The sequence below is a fragment of the Cryptomeria japonica genome, chromosome 4 (genome assembly GCF_030272615.1).
Source record: "Cryptomeria japonica chromosome 4, Sugi_1.0, whole genome shotgun sequence".
NCBI classification, from domain to species: Eukaryota; Viridiplantae; Streptophyta; class Pinopsida; order Cupressales; family Cupressaceae; genus Cryptomeria; species Cryptomeria japonica.
The window spans coordinates 586,762,741-586,780,410 of NC_081408.1; the positions used below are offsets into that span (position 1 = coordinate 586,762,741).

The window sequence follows — 17,670 nt, forward strand, 5'->3', positions numbered from 1 at the left end:
GGCATTGCAAGATCTATGAAATAATATGGGAAATGAATGGCCAAAATGATAGAGCATATTAGCTACAATCCTCCTCAACCACCTTAAAGGGATAGCAATTGATTGATACACACAAGTGGAACCAACTTCCAAATCTACATGGGAAAGATTCAAGCTAAACCCCAATATTGACATAAGCGGAAATTCCTCCATACCTAAACAGGATGGTAGTTTAATTTAAATTGGCATTAAGAAAATGGAGCAAAATCGTTTTAAGGTGTTAGGTTCAATTGACGGATTTTTTTTTTCTCACATTCATTAAAAGAAAAGCTTGGATATACAATCTTTTATGTTCAAAATGAATAAAACATAATAAATTTAAAAGAAAAGAGTAAAAGAACTAACCACAAAACCTGTAATCATAGGGCAAGCTTGTCCTTTAGGTCCTGCTAATGTATTATGATTAAGCACACAAAATGTCTGAAGATGGAAATTATGAGGCATGCTTTGCAAGGTTTCAACTATTTTTAAACAAAGAGGCCAGGAATATCCATCCAGTACTAGCTTTTCCTTGTATTGGTCCATAATCAAGGTACCATCACAGTTATGCTGCACAGAAAACTGGTTGCATTACTATTGCTAATCATTTCAATCACTATTGTTACAAATGCCATGGAAAAAAATTTAAGTGTTCATCTTCAGTGTCATTGCACATTAAAGAGGGTTTCTTACAGCATTGTTTGTCACACAGTTTTCAATTTTGAAGATTTTGTTAAAATGTCTTTCACGAGTATCATCAAACCCTCCCACAAGATGCACCTGCAAGTCTCCAAACTTGTATGTCGGTATGTACAAGTAAATAAATAAACAAAGTGAAAAAAGCTCTTTCAATTAACATTTTATGAAAAATATGCTCCCATGCACAATTTGAATCACTCTTTTTACACACTCATGTAGTAAAGCTATTAAAGCACAAAAGCAATCAATGGAAATTCAAATTAATAAATTGAGAGCAAGGGAAACAAACATCTAAATCAGCATCCTTTTCTCCACATACAACTCCTGCCAACATTTGCAGCAAACCCAATTTCACGCGTTCCGCAGAGTCAAAGTGAGCAACAGATGTCCTGTAATTTGCAAAAATAATCAATATTCAAAATCTCAACAAAAGATCTTCAATTAGACAATCCATGAAATTGTAAAAAGATCAAATAGTCTTATGTGAATATCACCACTAGGAAACAAATCCAAGCATCAACAATTATGATAAAGGGAACTTACATTCTAGTTGTCCGGTTTGAAATCGCTAGTCCCACACATGTTGTTGCCTCATCAGTGCCAACTGACTACCGATTCATAAAGACATTTTAACACAGAAATTCTCAGCAAATAGTGCACAATAAGAACAGTTAATCTGAAATACATGCAAACTTGTAGCAAACATGAACAATAGAACAGATAGCCCTCAGATATATCAATGCAATTGGATGCAAAATATTAGAAAGCCTTCCCGAGATTTACGGGGTTTAGGATTGTCAGTAAGGCCACAAGGAATAAAATTTACAATATTTGTTTTTGCAAAAATTTGCAAAAAAACTAAATTTCCCAACTAGAAAAACACTAAAACAATAGTTACATATTTTTTTGAAAACATGCTTAATTAGCTAAGTTCACTAAATTAAAATTAGTTACAAAATGAAATACATGGGGGGTATTAAGAAATATTTGCATATATATTTCTTTATAAAATTGAAAGATTCACCAAAAATTGTGAGGAATGGAATCATTAAAGTAACTGTAATTACCAAATGTGGTAAGCATTTATTGTTCTCCACTAAAAAATTTGGTGTGCTAATATGCACCATTTTCTGTTTCCTCCTCAACAAACAATCAAAGATTATTTTTTGTGTATGTGAAAAGCAAACTTTGCTATTTTGCAAAATAAACTCCTAAAGTGTTGGTAAATTTTAAAGTTTAAATTGACAATATTTTTCTTATGCCTAAGTTGCCAGTTCTGGTTTGGATTCAGGTTCAAGTTTTTGGGTTCACATCATGGATTTTTAAAACAAAAATTTGAGGTTGCATTCATTTTGAATTCATCCATGTAAAAACATATACATATAAACTAAAAAATTCTATATTAAATAGGTTAATTAAATAAATAATATAATATGATTCAAATTATTAAAGACTAGATAGACTATAATAGTATAAAAATATATCTCCCTCAAAAATTACATATTATAAATTATATTCAAGGGCAGTGAAAGAAGGTGCAGGTAGGTGATAAGTGTGAACCGGAATAGCCAAAATTAAAAATCAGTCACAGACCAAAGGAGAAAGTGCGATAATAAAATGATGCAAAAAAACATCTATAGTGCGGTGGTGAGTTGGCAGAGCTTGGGTCAAATATCCAAATGGACTCCAAATATTGACAACTACGCCAAAATTCCCCAACAAACAGAGAAACAGCAGCATTTTATTTAATTTTTCAGGTCCCTCACCAGATCCACAGGGGACCCAGATCAGAATCTGAACTGGGAAAGTATTGGACCTACATCCAGGCTGCAGGGGGGGTCAAATCAGTAACATGGATTTATGCATCTATAATTTTAAAAGGAAAAAAAAAAGTGAATCATGAATCTGGGGATTAACCAACCCCAGCCGGTGAGGCACAAATGAGGGGCCTCTTCCTTTACGTTGAAAGTTTGAAACACTCTATCCAGCAAGGATGAACTCAGCCAACACTACACAGCAGGACTCAGACTTGCTACCTCACGCCAAACAGCCAATAGACATACCATTACACCACACACTCATGCACTTGAGGAGAAATATTAATCATATATATAATTGTTGATTGTTTATTCTATGTCTTCTATTCTCCTACATATGTCATGTTGCTGGGTATGCAAACCTTGGGTACTTTTGTTTATTCTTCATCATACAAATTGCAGACTATCTACTTTCATGAGTATTTAAATTCAATGCCTGACTTTGCCCTTATTTTGATTTTGTTTCTATTCATTTTTTAGGTCAAAATCATGGTAATTAACATTACACATTTCTTCTCACATTTGATCTCGACTGATCATGTGACAATTTCATGTGATGTCATAATGCCAAATGTCTACCCAGCATCTAATTCAATAACATACTGAAGGAAATAAACCCTTGGAAGAATATCATAATTTGTCATCATGAATTCTCTTCTTTATTTTTAGAATCTAGGTTCTACTTGATACAATCATCACTTGTGATCCCAATGTTATTTTATCATATGGACAAGAAAGCATGATTTTGTATCCCACTTATCACTTGCCAAACCCTAAGAATTTTCATTAAGAGTGATAAAAAATGACAAAACCCATTCACTATTGACATATTTTTTAAGAAATCAAACATTACGAGCAGACTTAACAATGTCATAATATCTGAGATGAGTAATTAAATAATAACCGTAGAATTAGTAACTGCATTTGTGCATATTGGAAATAAGATAAACAAGTAAGCCTGAATAAGCCTCAGGACAATATGTATCCATGTCATTGCTACTTATAGGATGATGATTCTTTCCACGCAAAAGCTGCCACAGCCTAAATAAACTAAACAAAGAAATCTTAAATGAGCTAATAATAAGATTGCTTCCAGATTTGTTGTGTACGTTTTTTACATCGATGTTTTGGATCCCGCTCAATGATCCACCTGGAAGAGTAAAGTGAAGGAATAGGATGCAGACCTGGTCTTAAAAAGAAGCAGGGTAAGGACTGTAAAAAATAAAAGAGAAGAGACAAAATTACATTCCAATTAAAAAAAAAAAAAATTATAATAATCAAAATTAAATGTAATCTGAAAATTTTGATGAAATAGACCAATTTTTTTGTGTTATTTAATATTAATGGAATAAATCCTTAAGTTGCAATTAGTATAGAAATTGCAAATCATAACATATAGATTTAAAACAAGAAGGATTAAAAAATGACTAAAAACATAAATCAAAAGAGATTAAGGAGAAAAAAGAAATTAAAAATTTTAGAAAAGATAAAATGATTATGAGATAAAGCTAAAAAAGTTCCATGACGAAGACAAAATTACAATTCAAACCCAGAAATTAATTTGTGTTAATTAAATAGGTCAATTTGATGTGGTAAACAAAGTATTAAATTTGATCTAAGTTCATTGAAATCTCTCAATTTTCTTGTTTTCTATTAGATTACTGTAAATAATAATTAACCTCTTGATAGATGATGATTAATAGTTGCCATAGATTGGAACTAGAGATGAGATTTTTTTTGAAAGAGGTTTGTGTGTTAGTTGTCGTGGATTGCGATTTGATTATAAATAAATTTAATCAAAAGTCTTAAGACCTTCAAATGTTAATCCATGTCAATGACAATTCAATGATAATCGCTTCCTTGTAAGAACTGACCTTTTCTTATGTGATAGAATGTATGCACTTGCCTTTCAAATATTTCCTAGCCATGTTTTCTATTTATGAGTTTAAGAGAAATATCAAACAGTTCCCTACTTAACTATGTATGTATCTAAGTCTTGGTGATATTTCATAATTATGATATTTTATATCAGGATCCAACTGCATAGCTTTTTGAATCAAAATCATTGACCCTATTTCATGAGTACTAGTTCATATGAACCCATCTCTCATTAGAATGAATGGTCGATTTGGATGATGCTCACAAGGGTGAAGCATTGGAACTTCCCAGGAAGTTACTCATTATTACTCCAACATGCTAATGGGATAGGTGACCTCCCAAAGCCCGATGCTTCACCCCTTTGAGCATTACCTAGATGCAATGGGTGCTAATTGAACCATTTATTCTCATGAAAGATCAGTTTTTGTGAACCACTACTCATGAAATATGGGTCAATAAGTATGACTCAAAAACTTTGCACTTGAATCCTGATATGTATGTATGTATGTATGTACGTGCATACGCATGTATGTATATCAGGATTTCAAACAATATAAAAATACCTCCTACTTATCTATATTTCATAGTTTTGATTGAATCACTAAATGAGAAAATGTGGACAAAACTTTGCCACAACAGGAAAATGGCTTGAAGGATTCTGAATTTGTCTTCTAAAGTATATATGAATGTCACAATCAGACAATACCCTTCCACATTCACAAAGAAGAGTGTATATGGAAAACCAGGACCCTTTTAGGGACACGGAACTAACAATATCTAAATACTACAGATGTTTGTGCTAGCTTAGTAAAAAATCTTCAATTTGCTTCTCCTGTCCGTAATCACAAAAACAGTACACTTGAGCTCAAAAGTTAATTTCCCATATGGCAAAAAGATAGTTTTTATATAAAACAATAAAACTAGAACATCTCTTCTAACATCATACAGAAGCCATCATTTTTTGTGCCAAGAAATAAATCAATCTCTGATGTAAATAAAAGCTTATTGGCTATGGTTCAAGAACATTCATCACAAATAAAAAATGTAATGTAATGAACTCACCTTAACAGCTGAAGGATTGACAGTTGCATATTCTCTCTGAAACACATAAACAGATTTGACAGATGATGAACTCTCAGAACCCACAGATTTTGGATCTTGAGGAAGCATTATTGTTGTCTCTGACAAGGATTTGAATGCATTTGTTTTTGCTGACAGGATTGGGTTTTGGAGTAGATTAAGGACAAGTTGATGACCCTGCCATCCAAACAGTCCTTGGCTTGAGTTCATATGTCAAACCATCTCCAGCAATACAGTTTATATCTGACACTCAAAAATCTACAAATGACTGCTCATACAGGGTCAGAATATATTAATTTAAAGCCCCTCCACAAAGCAGAAACAAAAACCAATAGGTTTCATCACACCAAACACAAACTATATGAGATATATGAGCTGTTTTTTGCATACCATCATTTTTGAATAATGCAGGTGACAAATCGTCTGTGGAATGTTTTGAATAGAAGAAAAAACTTGAATCCAAGTTAGAATAACAGTTACCTTCAAAATCGAATAATCAAGATCCACTCTTCAAGCACAAGAAAAGCCATGTTAGTTTGGACAAATTTGAAATAACACAATGGCAAACAAAAAAAATTCAATTTCCATTGTATTGTTAGTGGATCCATAAGAATCAGAAAAGCGTCATCCTTGGCAAGCAACTCAAATCTCAAACAAATTCAGAAAAATAACAAGGTTCTGTCTATACAATGAGAAAGCTGCTGGAGCATTTCCATCTGTGATAGGATGATTTTGTTTCTAATAGGCAGTTAAACTTGGGACAATGCAGGGTCAGTGGTTCCATTGTGACGAGGTAGTTGCATTTGTGACAGTGCCACTTTCATCTTACAAAGTGACAGTCTTATCCAAATCCAATAGCAAATCTAATGACCACCAAGAAACTGTATCACTTCCCATTTCTGATGGTTGCGGGTCATTTAACACAAGAGGACACTTCAAGCACTTTTTTATGAGAAAAAGACAGTCCACTGTAACTGTGAAAGTTTAAAGGTGATTAGGAGAGAATTAAGTTATTTGTATGTTGTGAAAAGTGTGGCAACAAAAAGTCAAGTGAAATGTAGCAGTAATTGTTTGTTGTAAACATTCTCAAATTTGTGTTCTTTGTAATTGTCCAAGTTGAAAGAATGAGAACCTATCAACTGACACTTCCAACTGGTTTTCTGCACAATAAGAATACAAGGTTGGAAGTTCCGTGTGTCTATGTGCTGTTCTCCTTTGATTTATGTTATTTTCTTCATTCAATCTGTTGCAATTTGAAGTTATGGCAATATGAACTAGATTCCATTTCCACCAAATAAGGAACTTAACAAAATCCAAACTCTAAGAGTCTGAATGATAGATCCCCTTCATGTTGATTCTCTCCCAACAAACACTTGAAGACAAGATTACAGATCACCATTGTTATCAAAGCAAGATCGATCTTTAGATATTGTAGAGATGATTGCTAAGTTACCGGTTCTTCCCCTTTTGTCCTGGTTCGTGCCCGGTCCTGGTTCGGCCCGGGTTCAACTAGGGTTCGACCTGGGTCCTTCCCAGGTGGTCGGGTTCCCTGTGGGTCCTGCGACCCACAGGGAACCCGACCACTTGGGAAGGACCCAGGAGGACCCGCGTGAACCTAGGAGGACCTGCATGAACCCAGGCCCGTGGGTTCCCAAAAATGAGGCCCACGGGTCTAAAAACAATAAAAAAAGAATTTTTAAAATAGTTTTTTAATAATAAAACCCTAATTCGCCCCTTTATGACTTTTTAAGAAAGACTTGAAACTTGAATATTATCTTTTTTGCAAATTATGAATATGATATTAGACTTTAGTTATTAGTTTACTGATTACATTTGCGATATATGAATATTTATTGGCATTGGCAATTATGGATTTATCATTTATCATTTATGATTTATGTATGGAAAGTCACATTGTATATTTTATTTTTGTATGGATTATATATATTGAACATATATATATAATTAAAATATATATATGTATATATATATATGTGTGTGTGTGTGTGTACGGACGAACCCGTACCCGTACCCAGGAAAAAAAAAATTGCCGAATCCACTAATCCGTACCCGAACCGGTAACTTAGGATGATTGTGTTGATTTGTACGACAGTAGCAAGGTACAAGCAAATAGAATTGCAGCCTTATTAAATGGAAATTTCTACAAGGAAGTGGAATCAAGAAGAAAAGAAAATGGCTAGAGAATGTGAAGAAACCTAGTAAGAATAGTTGCCATATTGCAACCAATCTTGTAACATGTAACGAAATCTGAAGATGGCATCACCCAGCAACAAGAGATTGTGACAAAGAACCAATCATCCCCGGATATGGTAGTTCACACTCTTGCAAAGTAATATGGAGCAAAGAGCAGCTCCATAAAGAAAGAAAGAAGAGCTGGTGGATGAAGAAGAGCAGCCCAAGAAAGGCAAGGCAAAGCTAAGTTCAAAGAACCTGCCATCTGTCTTTCAAATTTGAAACAAGGCCAAAATTAAGGACAAGTCAATGCTCAAAAAATGGATAAAATTATTAAATGGTTTAAAAATACAGGTTACTTAATTTGCATCCAGTTAGCGAGACACAAAAGATCTTTCTTCAAGCATAGCATATTGAAGAAGAAATGAAACAAGGTGAGGCTGAATCATCCAAGCAAAATCAATTATCAAATCGGCCGTCCAAATCTTACACAAAAGGTCAATGTAAATGTAACAAAAATACCAACACTCAACATGTTTGAAAAGTTGTAAAGAATTGTTATAGTTAATTATGTTAAGAGTGGACATATTGGCACAAAATCTTGGAAGTTGTATCCTAATAACTGCACTAAGAAGGAACCCAAGAAGTCCACATCAGGTTTTGCTGGGAAAAACGGTGGAAGCAGATGAACAAGAATGGGAAGAAATGAGCACGCTTTTCCAATTCAAAATTCAAATCAGGAAGACAAAGCTATATGCTCTATTTGCTTTCAAATGATGTTGCTCAGAGGCTTGGTTTGAAACATATGATCATCCCCACTAATACCTATTGGGTTGAGTGAAGGGTGTAGAAATACAAGTAATCAAATACAAGTAAAATCAAATATCGCATTAATTCAGATTCTGTTGATGTAATGGAGTAAAATATGATTCCACTTCATACATTTGATGTTCTAATTCAAAGACCCTAATCACTTCTCAAGTATGCTATCTTTATGAAGGAAAATGGAAACAAATTCATCAAGGATGAGCTCAGACATATCATCAAAGCACATCAAAGCAAAGTCCAAGCCTGCTATGTTAAGTGACAACCAAGCCAAGGGAATCATTCAAGCAAATAAAAATTTATTTATCAATTATTTCTACTGCAGACCAAGAAAGATAACGGGCTAGAAATTGCTAAAATTAGTCATGCTAACAAAGGCTTAACATATTTGCATAAGATGCTGCATTCTTTTGAAGAATTGTTCCAGGCTTAAAATATTTGCATGAGATGTGCATTCTTTCTATGAATTGTTCCAGGCATCTAAAGATTTGCACCTGAAAAGGAAAGTATGTTGGCGATATTATTGTACACAGGAATAATATTAGTTAAGTGTAATTGTTTTGGTTAGTTGGCAACCGAGGGGTGGAAGTTGCGGTGCAACGGTTGGCGCTCACACCCCCTCAGTACCCTTTTATACTTTGGAATGTAACTTGTAAAACACACTTGTTATGAATAGAACATCTGATATACTTTGTCTGATATTTACGGTATCATTCTGCATTATGTTCTTTATGTATTAAGTTATTCACCCGAGAGGGCAAACATTTGGCGCCGCTGCCTAGACGTACTCGGGAACGGAAGACATAGATGGCGCACAAACACAATGGGCCTACCCGTTGGTGAAATAAACCCAGAGGCCGACGACGCCTGAACAGAACTTTACACAGGAGAAGACACGGCAACGCGAGAATTTTCAATTTTGCTCCAGGTAGCCATTCAGACCTACGTCCAACGAGAGGCGGCGGAGGCAAAAATCCCACCAAGTGTCGTGTGGACAGCGCTAGAGGTTAGCCCGGCAGTAAACTATATGATGAACCACCTCCCCCGGTTGCTTGCACAGGCATCGTTGGCACAACAAGCCCGCCTGGAGGAGATTGCCCAAGAAGAGCGACGACAACAAATCTTGCAACACTACGAAGAGAACAGCCGACGGGAAACGGAACGAGATGGCGCCAGCCAAAGAGGGAATTGAACCGTGAACTTTTTATTTTCAAATAAAAGTGTCATTGACACGAGTTGTACTTGAGCAGATGAATTAATAAAGACATGATTTGATTTATGAATTGAGAGTTATGGAAATGTGCGACAATTAATGCCAAACCTATTGAATAAAGATAGAAATAAAAAACCAGAAACGAACGAGTGGGAGGCCGCGCAGAGGGCTTTGATTCTGGAGCAGCAAGTAGAACGTAGACGGAGGCTGAGGCAACTTGCCGAAGGACAACCTGCCGAAGGGGGGCCCGAGGGGAACCAAGGAGGTGACACGGAAGGTGCAGAGGCCGATGAAAATTTCTACGCGTCGCCAGATCATCGTAGGATGCGGAGCCACGAAGAATTTCTAGAAGAAACAAGGTTACGGCGAAATCTAATCGAGGAGACTCGAGATCAGTTTAGGAACTTATCCCTTACGCCACGGAGTGAAGATCACCAATGGGAAGCAAGAGTAGGCGCGTGTCAGAGCGAAGGGGAGGGCAACAGTACGGGTGTAGGTGCCACACGTGAAAGGCAAAACACCGTACCTCAAGGACACACCACCAACACCACCGGAGGAAGCAGTGCAGGACCACAGAAACAGACACAACCGCCCCCAGGAAGACGACCAGGGATGGTGAGTAAACAAAAATTGCCAAAATTCACACGAGACGGCAAGGAAGACCCCTTACGGCACTGCCATACATGTGAAACCTGTAAAGCGGAAAATCGCGAGCGAACCCTAAGTGTTCCCTCCACCACTCCAAAGGGGAAAGAGGAGGTTACTTAGGATTGTCGGTTTTCACTTAGGGGAGACTTTACATTCAAAAGAGGGGTTGAAACCCACAAGATCCAATCCGACACAATGCAAGATTGGATTCTAAATGAGTTTCAAGGGTTAAGACAGCAAGGCTACCCTCTTTTGTAAAGAATGCAGATAGAATGATTAAGCTAGGAATGCATAGAAAGTGAGAAAGATTCACTTATAAACTGAGATAGGGATATAGGATGAAGCTGCGGACCTGGAATTAGCAGTAAAATGTCGAGACGGCGCTGTCCTGCAAATTTGAGCAAAAGTTGACGGGACGATGGCGCCCAGCGTGCACATGGTCCTCCGAAAAATCCGCGAAACGAAGGGGGATCGGTTCGTCTCTGCACAAGGATTCCAGATCTTCAATTTCAGCTGCGTATCTGCAACCTACACACAGAAAAGCGAAGACGATTGGGGGGTTAGGGATTAGGGGTTTGCCCTTAGGTCAAACCCCGGTTTTGGAATTAACCAAGAAATGAGAAATGCTGTAAATGTAAATGACTGTAATGCAAAACAAGTACTAGTACCTTGTTGTAAGAATGTTTGTATTCTTACATGCGAAGGTGTAGATGTTGTTGTATGTTGTATGTTGTATGTTGTATGTGATCTCCTCTTCAATGGTTGAATCCTTGTCTTGAATGCAACACTTAGCCTTGAATGGAGACTTAGAATGATCAATTGCTTGAAGGAATGCTTGAATGCTTGAATGCTTGAATGTTTGAATATCGCTTACGCCTTTTTTTCATCTCCTTTCCAAATGGGAGAGGAAATGTAGTTTATATACTTGTCAATTAGGGTTGATAGACTGATTTTTCCGACCTTGGGCCGACAAGGAAAGAGTATTTTCCAATTTGCAAACATAAAGACCCGAAGCCCCATAGGAGACCGGGCCCAAAAATAGGGCCAGGGACCAAGGCGCTGGGCGCCATGGTCCTAGGGGGACCAAGGCACTGGGCGCCCTTGTCCTGAAGGACCAGGGCGCTGGGCGCTCTGGTCCCACCTCCCGGGACAGCAGGGTGCAAGGAGGGATCAGGCAGGGTGCTAGAAAAATGCAGTTTTTGATGTCGTGGACAAGTTTCGGGGTCTCCATTAAGGTTCCGTGTTGCATCGCCATCGTGAAGACCGAAATGCGGTCGAAATTGCAAGTGTCGCAATTTTAGGACGCTACAAAACCATTTGGTCTGCCAATGGAGTGACAGACCAGAATGACTGGGTACAGCAGTTCCCAGCCACGTTACATGGAGTTGCCATAGATTGGTACTCCGATGTAGATAAGCAAAAAGTGGCCACATTGGCTAACCTACAGAAGGAATTCACGGAGGAATTTCGGTTGCTCCGTGATGACAACGAAATTGTAACAAAGATATACAGTACCAAGCAAGGTACTAAGGAGACAGTACGGGCATACAGTAGGAGACTAAAGGAATTGTTGGGTAAAATGGAGAGCCAGCCGGCTGAGGGCTTAAAAAAACGATGGTTTGTGGAAGGATTGAAATCATCCCTACGGAAAAAAATGAAGATTGTACCCTCGACGTCATATGACGATGCCTATAATAAGGCGACGGATCTAGAAAGCGAATACAAAACATCAAGGAAGAAGAAAAGTAATAAATATTCATCTGACGATGATGAAGATTCTGATGGGGAGAGCAGTAGCGGTGGCAAATTGAGTAAAAAGGTACACGCGCTCCAGAAGGGCATGGAACGAATGCTGAAAGAATTCAAAGCCATGAAAGGGAGTACAAGTAAGACGGAAGAAAATGAAGTGTGGTGTACTGACTGTAGGAGTGACAGACACACCAAGGGTACTTGCCCGAAGAAGGCATGCTGCGAGATTTGCCAAGTGATGGGACAATCCACCAAGGAGTGCCCATACAACATGAAAACCCGAAGCACGAACCAAGTGTTGTTCACAGAGCAGGCCACAACATCCGCACCAGCGGGTACGGGCCAACAGACTAACACAACGGCATCATCTGGAGGATACCGGGATAATAGACGCGGTGGCGGGAGAAATAATAACAATAACAACAACAGAAACTGGATCCAGTATGATGCCAAGGGCCGGCCAATGATTCAATGTAGGGCCTGCAATCAGTGGGGACACTTCACCCGCGATTGCACGAAGGAAGCCAACCCTCAGCACCTCTGTCGATGGTGCGGGCCAGGCGACCATGAGGACGCAAATTGCTCGAAGCCTGGTGTAAACCTTCTAAACATAGAACCTACGAAGGCAAAAGTGTTGGCAATCACAAGGGCACAGGCTAAAAAGAATGCCTACCCAAATCCCCACACGGAGACCGAGAGAGTGCGGGAGGCCAGAGACGAGATCACAAAGAAAATGGCTGCACAAGGACAGAACAGTCACCAGACAGCAAGTCCACCACGGACGAAGGGAGGACGAAGGGAGAAGAGGAAATCTTATGGCAAATATTGCAGATAGAGGTACCCGTGAGAATTCAAGACCTCCTGGAGACTATGCCGCAGCTAAAAACAGCTATTTTAAACTCTGCACCCCCACAAGTAAAAACGAGGGAGGTCGTGAGCCCCACAACCAACCCCGTGTTTAGGGAGGTCATGAGCCCCGCAGTCGACCCCATGTTGTTGGTAGTCAACAACGGACGCCACCCGGCGATGGTAGAAATGGGTATACTAGGGACTACCTTAATAGACACTATTGTGGACGGAGGGTCAGGAGTAAATGTACTCCCAAAAGTGACATGGAAAAAATTGGGAAAGCCTACGTTGTGGCCCCCTACATTCAACCTACTAGGGGCAGACCAACATAGGATTAAACCCTTTGGTACCCTCATGGGCCAGCAGGTGATGGTCGGCACGCAGCCATTCGTGCTGGATTTTGTGGTAATCCCCCTGAAGCAGAAAGGATATGACGCCATCCTGGGGCGGGGGTGGCTCATTGCAGCAAAAGTGAACCATAACTGGAAGCGGAATACCCTTTCTTTGGAAAATGTCTGGAGGAAGTACGTAATCGATCTCCGTATGCAGATGGTGAGTGAGGAGTTAGCCTCCTGCTCCAACTCGGAATCTGAGGGAGACCAGTTAGCGGAGGGTGGAAATGGATGCCGCATGGAGCCTAGTGACGAAGGGGTGTTAGAACTGGAGGCATGCTCAGGGGACGATGGGGACTCCTTGAATGGCCTCTTCCATTGGCAAATGGGAGATTATGAACTATTTACACCCTCGTGCAACGTATTGAGCATCGAAGAAGCACTAGATATATTTCCCCCAAAATATGGCGAGTATAAGGAAGGGGAGGCAGCAGTGAATGAGACGTCGGCACACCAATTCCTGAAGGGGGAGCCCATTAAGTATCAGGAAGCCAAGTTAAAGGAAACGAATCTCGGGGAGACAAGTGACCCCAAGATCATCCTTGTCAGAGATGACTGGAATCCAGTGTTGAAGGCCGCAGCCTTCAAAATTTTCCTTGAATACAAGGATGTCTTTGCATGGACATACAAGGACTTGAAGGGCGTGCCCCCAGAGTTATGTGTGCACTGAATCACATTGGTACCGAGAGCCCAGCCACTGAGGAAGCGGCCATACCGAATGAACAAAAATTATGTTGTACGGGTGAATGACGAGATTGAGCAGATGTTGGAAGCGGGTATAATCTTCAGAGTACAGACAAGTGAATGGGTGTCTCCCATTGTGATTTCCCTCAAGAAAGAGGCCAATCAGATCCGGATCTGTGTAGACTTCCAGTGCCTGAACGCTGTCACTATTAAAGACCCGTTTCCCATACCCTTCACCGACAGCATCTTGGAGGAAGTAGCTGGACATGAAATCTATTCCTTCATGGATGGGTTCTCTGGTTACAACCAGATATCCATCGCGGAGGAAGATAAGCTGAAAACAACCTTCGTGGTGGAGGATGGTGTGTACGCATACAACCGAATGCCCTTCAGTCTATGCAATGCGCCTGCCACCTTTCAGCGCATCATCTTGCACATCTTCGACAAGATGTCGGTGGGGAACTTCAAAGCATTCCTAGATGATTGGTCTATTTACAGCGAACAGGACATCCACTTAAAAACTCTCGGGGAGTACCTAGAGAGGTGTCGGAGGGCACGGCTGGCCCTCAACCCGAAGAAATGTAGATTCATGGTACCACAGGAGAGATTGTTGGGACACATTGTGTGTAAAGAAGGATTGAAAACAGACCCGGACAAGATTCGGGTAATAGTAGAAATGGAACCTCCTACGGACGTCATGGGGATAAAGTCCTTCCTTGGTCATGTGGGGTACTACAAGAGGTTCATCAAGAACTTCACTGCGGTGTCCCACCCGTTGGATAAGTTGACAAGGAAAGGGGAACCATACATTTGGGCAGAGCCACAGAGCAAGGCCTTTGAAGAGTTGAAGACAAGGTTGATGGGAGCGCCCATACTGGCATACCCGAATTGGGATAAGGAATTCCACGTTCACATGGATGCCTCAAACTATGCCATCGGGGCTACATTAGCCCAAGTAGGAGGACACGGGCTGGACCACCCCGTTTATTTTGCCAGCAGGTTGCTCTCGAAGGCGGAAAAGAACTACAGTACCACAGAACGTGAAGCACTCGGTATGGTCTATGCCGTACAGAAATTCCGTCATTACCTCCTGGCCACACCATTCACATTTTACGTAGACCACCAGGCACTCATGTATTTAGTAAACAAGCCCATTATCCAGGGGAGGATAAGTCGTTGGCTATTGCTACTACAGGAGTTCACATTTTTAATTGTGGTAAGACCAGGGCGAAGCCATGTCATAGCCGACCAGCTGTCCTGGATTAAATCGGGGGAACCTCCAGAGGGAGTAAATGACGATTTTCCGGATGCACACTTGTTCCAAATAGCCGTACTCTCTTCGTGGTACAAGAAGATTGGAGAGTACCTATCGACGTCCCGATTTCTGGAGGGTATGCGTCCAGGGGAACGAAGGAAGCTCGTATTAAGGAGTAGGACTTTTTCGCTCATCAACGGGTTACTCTAAAAAATGGGGCCGGACCAGATATTAAGGCATTGTGTCATGGAGGAAGAAGTCTCAAGTGTATTAAGGGAGGCACACGAAAGGCCCGCAGGTGGACATATGGGCCCAGACACTACAGCCCGCAAGGTGCTTCTCGCAGGACTATGGTGGCCAATGGTACATCACGATGCCAGGGAGTGGGTCGTGGGGTGCGACACTTGCCAACGGGCGGGCAAACCTCTGAAGCGGGACTTCATGCCCCTCAACCCGTCGCATGCACAAGAACTCTTTGAACAATGGGGACTCGACTTTGTGGGTCCTCTTAAGGCCAGCCGCACACGACGGTGCCGATACATTATAGTTGCGACAGAATACTTGACCAAGTGGGTGGAGGCAAGGGCTCTCTAGGATAATTCGGTAGTAAGCACAGCGAAATTCATTTATGAACAAATCATTATGCGATATGGTATACCTATTCAGTTGACCAGTGACCAGGGAGGCCACTTCGTGAACCATTTCATACGGCGGTTGACATCAGACTTCAAGATTTTTCACTCATTATCAAGCCCGTACTACCCACGTGCCAATGGCCAGGCGGAGGCCACAAATAAGATAATAATGTCCGTCATATATAAGTCTTGCAAAGTGGAGAAGGATGACTGGGAGGAGCGCCTACCGTCAGTACTTTGGGCATACCGAACAACTTACAAGGTAACTACTGGACAGACTCCCTTCCAACTAATGTATGGACAAGAAGCCGTGGTGCCAGTTGAATTCATGGTGCCGAGTCTACGGATTGCCATCGATAATCGCCTTGGCGACATGGAAAGCTTGAGGGAGAGGCTGTACGCTTTGAACAAATTGGATGAACGAAGGATGATGGCTCAGTGGGCGACAGAAACAGCCCAGCAAAGATGGAAGGTGTGGCACGACAAGCATCTCCGGTGAATGAAGTTTACTCCCGGACAGCTGGTTTTGAAATTCAACGGGAAGAACGAAATTAAACCCGGAAAATTCAAAGTCCGATGGTTAGGGCCCTTCCGGATACGCAAGGTCAGTACGAATGGGGTGATAAAGTTGTGGACGCTGGACGGGAAGGAGATACCAGACGCAGTCAATGGGTCGAAATTAAAGATCTATCACGAACAAAGGGAACCGGGACCCTCCAGTTAGTCAGCCCGCTAAAAATATTTTCAAAAAATAAATAAATAAATAAAAATTAAAAAAAAAAAAAAGGAAGTGGCCACCGTACGGTGGGACCACCGAAGGTGGCATCACCGTACGGTGGAATCATCGAAGGTGGAACCACCGTGCGGTGGCACCACCGACAGTGGAACCACCGTGCAGTGGGACCACCGATGATGGCACCACCAACGGTGGAACCATCGTGCGGTGATCACACCGACGGTGGGGCCACCGAAGGTGGTCATCGCAAGCAGCCCGCACAAGATTAAAACACCACCGGCGAACAATAAAATGCCCCCGCGCAACATGGAAGAAGTCGCATAACGCCCCACGCGCGCACTCGCGTAACACTAAAACGCACACACCGCACAGCCCGACCACCACGCGACGCAAGGGAAGAGGAAGACGCCACACATGCCGCACAAGCTCGACCACCATGCAACACGCACAGCAAGGGATAAAAAACGCCGCACAGCAAGGTTTACGCACGCCACACAGCAAGGCAAGAGAAACCGTACCAGCACATAAGGACACCACGCAGGCCGCGCGCAGGGGAGAAAAAGAAGAAGCAGCCCGCACAGCGGCATCCATACACAAAAAGAGGGCCGTTACGAAGGTGAAGGATTTTTATTTTAACAGGCAATCAGTTATACAGAGATTGATGGATTCAGCAAGGAAAAGAAGTTGGAAGAAACAACTGCATGCTTCCAGTAGTAGCCAGAAGGATAGGGATAGCAATATCAGGCTTTTAGCGTCAGGAGTACGTGTTGCAGGCGGCACCATGGATGCCAGTGCTCGACAAAAGCAAAAACAAAAGGCACCACAGGCTGCTACAAGTGCGAAAAACACAGTGACGCCACAGAATGTTACTTTTGAAGGCCTGAATGGATTGGAATGCTGAAAATGGTGGCAGGACACCCCCGATAATGACCTGGTAAAGCAAAACCTCCGAAAGGCACAAGTAGAGTGGGCTGTTCGGATGCCCGTGTTCCCTATCCG

General features: G+C 41.1%; 1 protein-coding gene across 7 annotated transcripts in view; it reads right to left on the reverse strand.

Moving 5' to 3' along the window:
- Positions 1-17,670, reverse strand: part of LOC131076271 (protein N-terminal asparagine amidohydrolase) — a 249,113-nt gene that overhangs the window by 139,523 nt on the left and 91,920 nt on the right. For 2 of the 7 annotated variants that reach the window (XM_058013375.2, XM_059219958.1), the window contains exons 3-7: positions 5,475-5,669; positions 1,261-1,325; positions 1,007-1,106; positions 712-813; positions 385-588 (exon numbers count right to left, since the gene is read on the reverse strand). In XM_058013375.2, the coding sequence (XP_057869358.2) occupies positions 385-588; positions 712-813; positions 1,007-1,106; positions 1,261-1,325; positions 5,475-5,669 (666 nt within the window). Of the gene's footprint in view, positions 1-384; positions 589-711; positions 814-1,006; positions 1,107-1,260; positions 1,326-5,474; positions 5,703-5,882; positions 6,001-17,670 lie in introns of those variants that run through there. The other 5 variants (XM_059219959.1, XM_058013376.2, XM_058013378.2 and 2 more) reach the window with 5 other exon arrangements.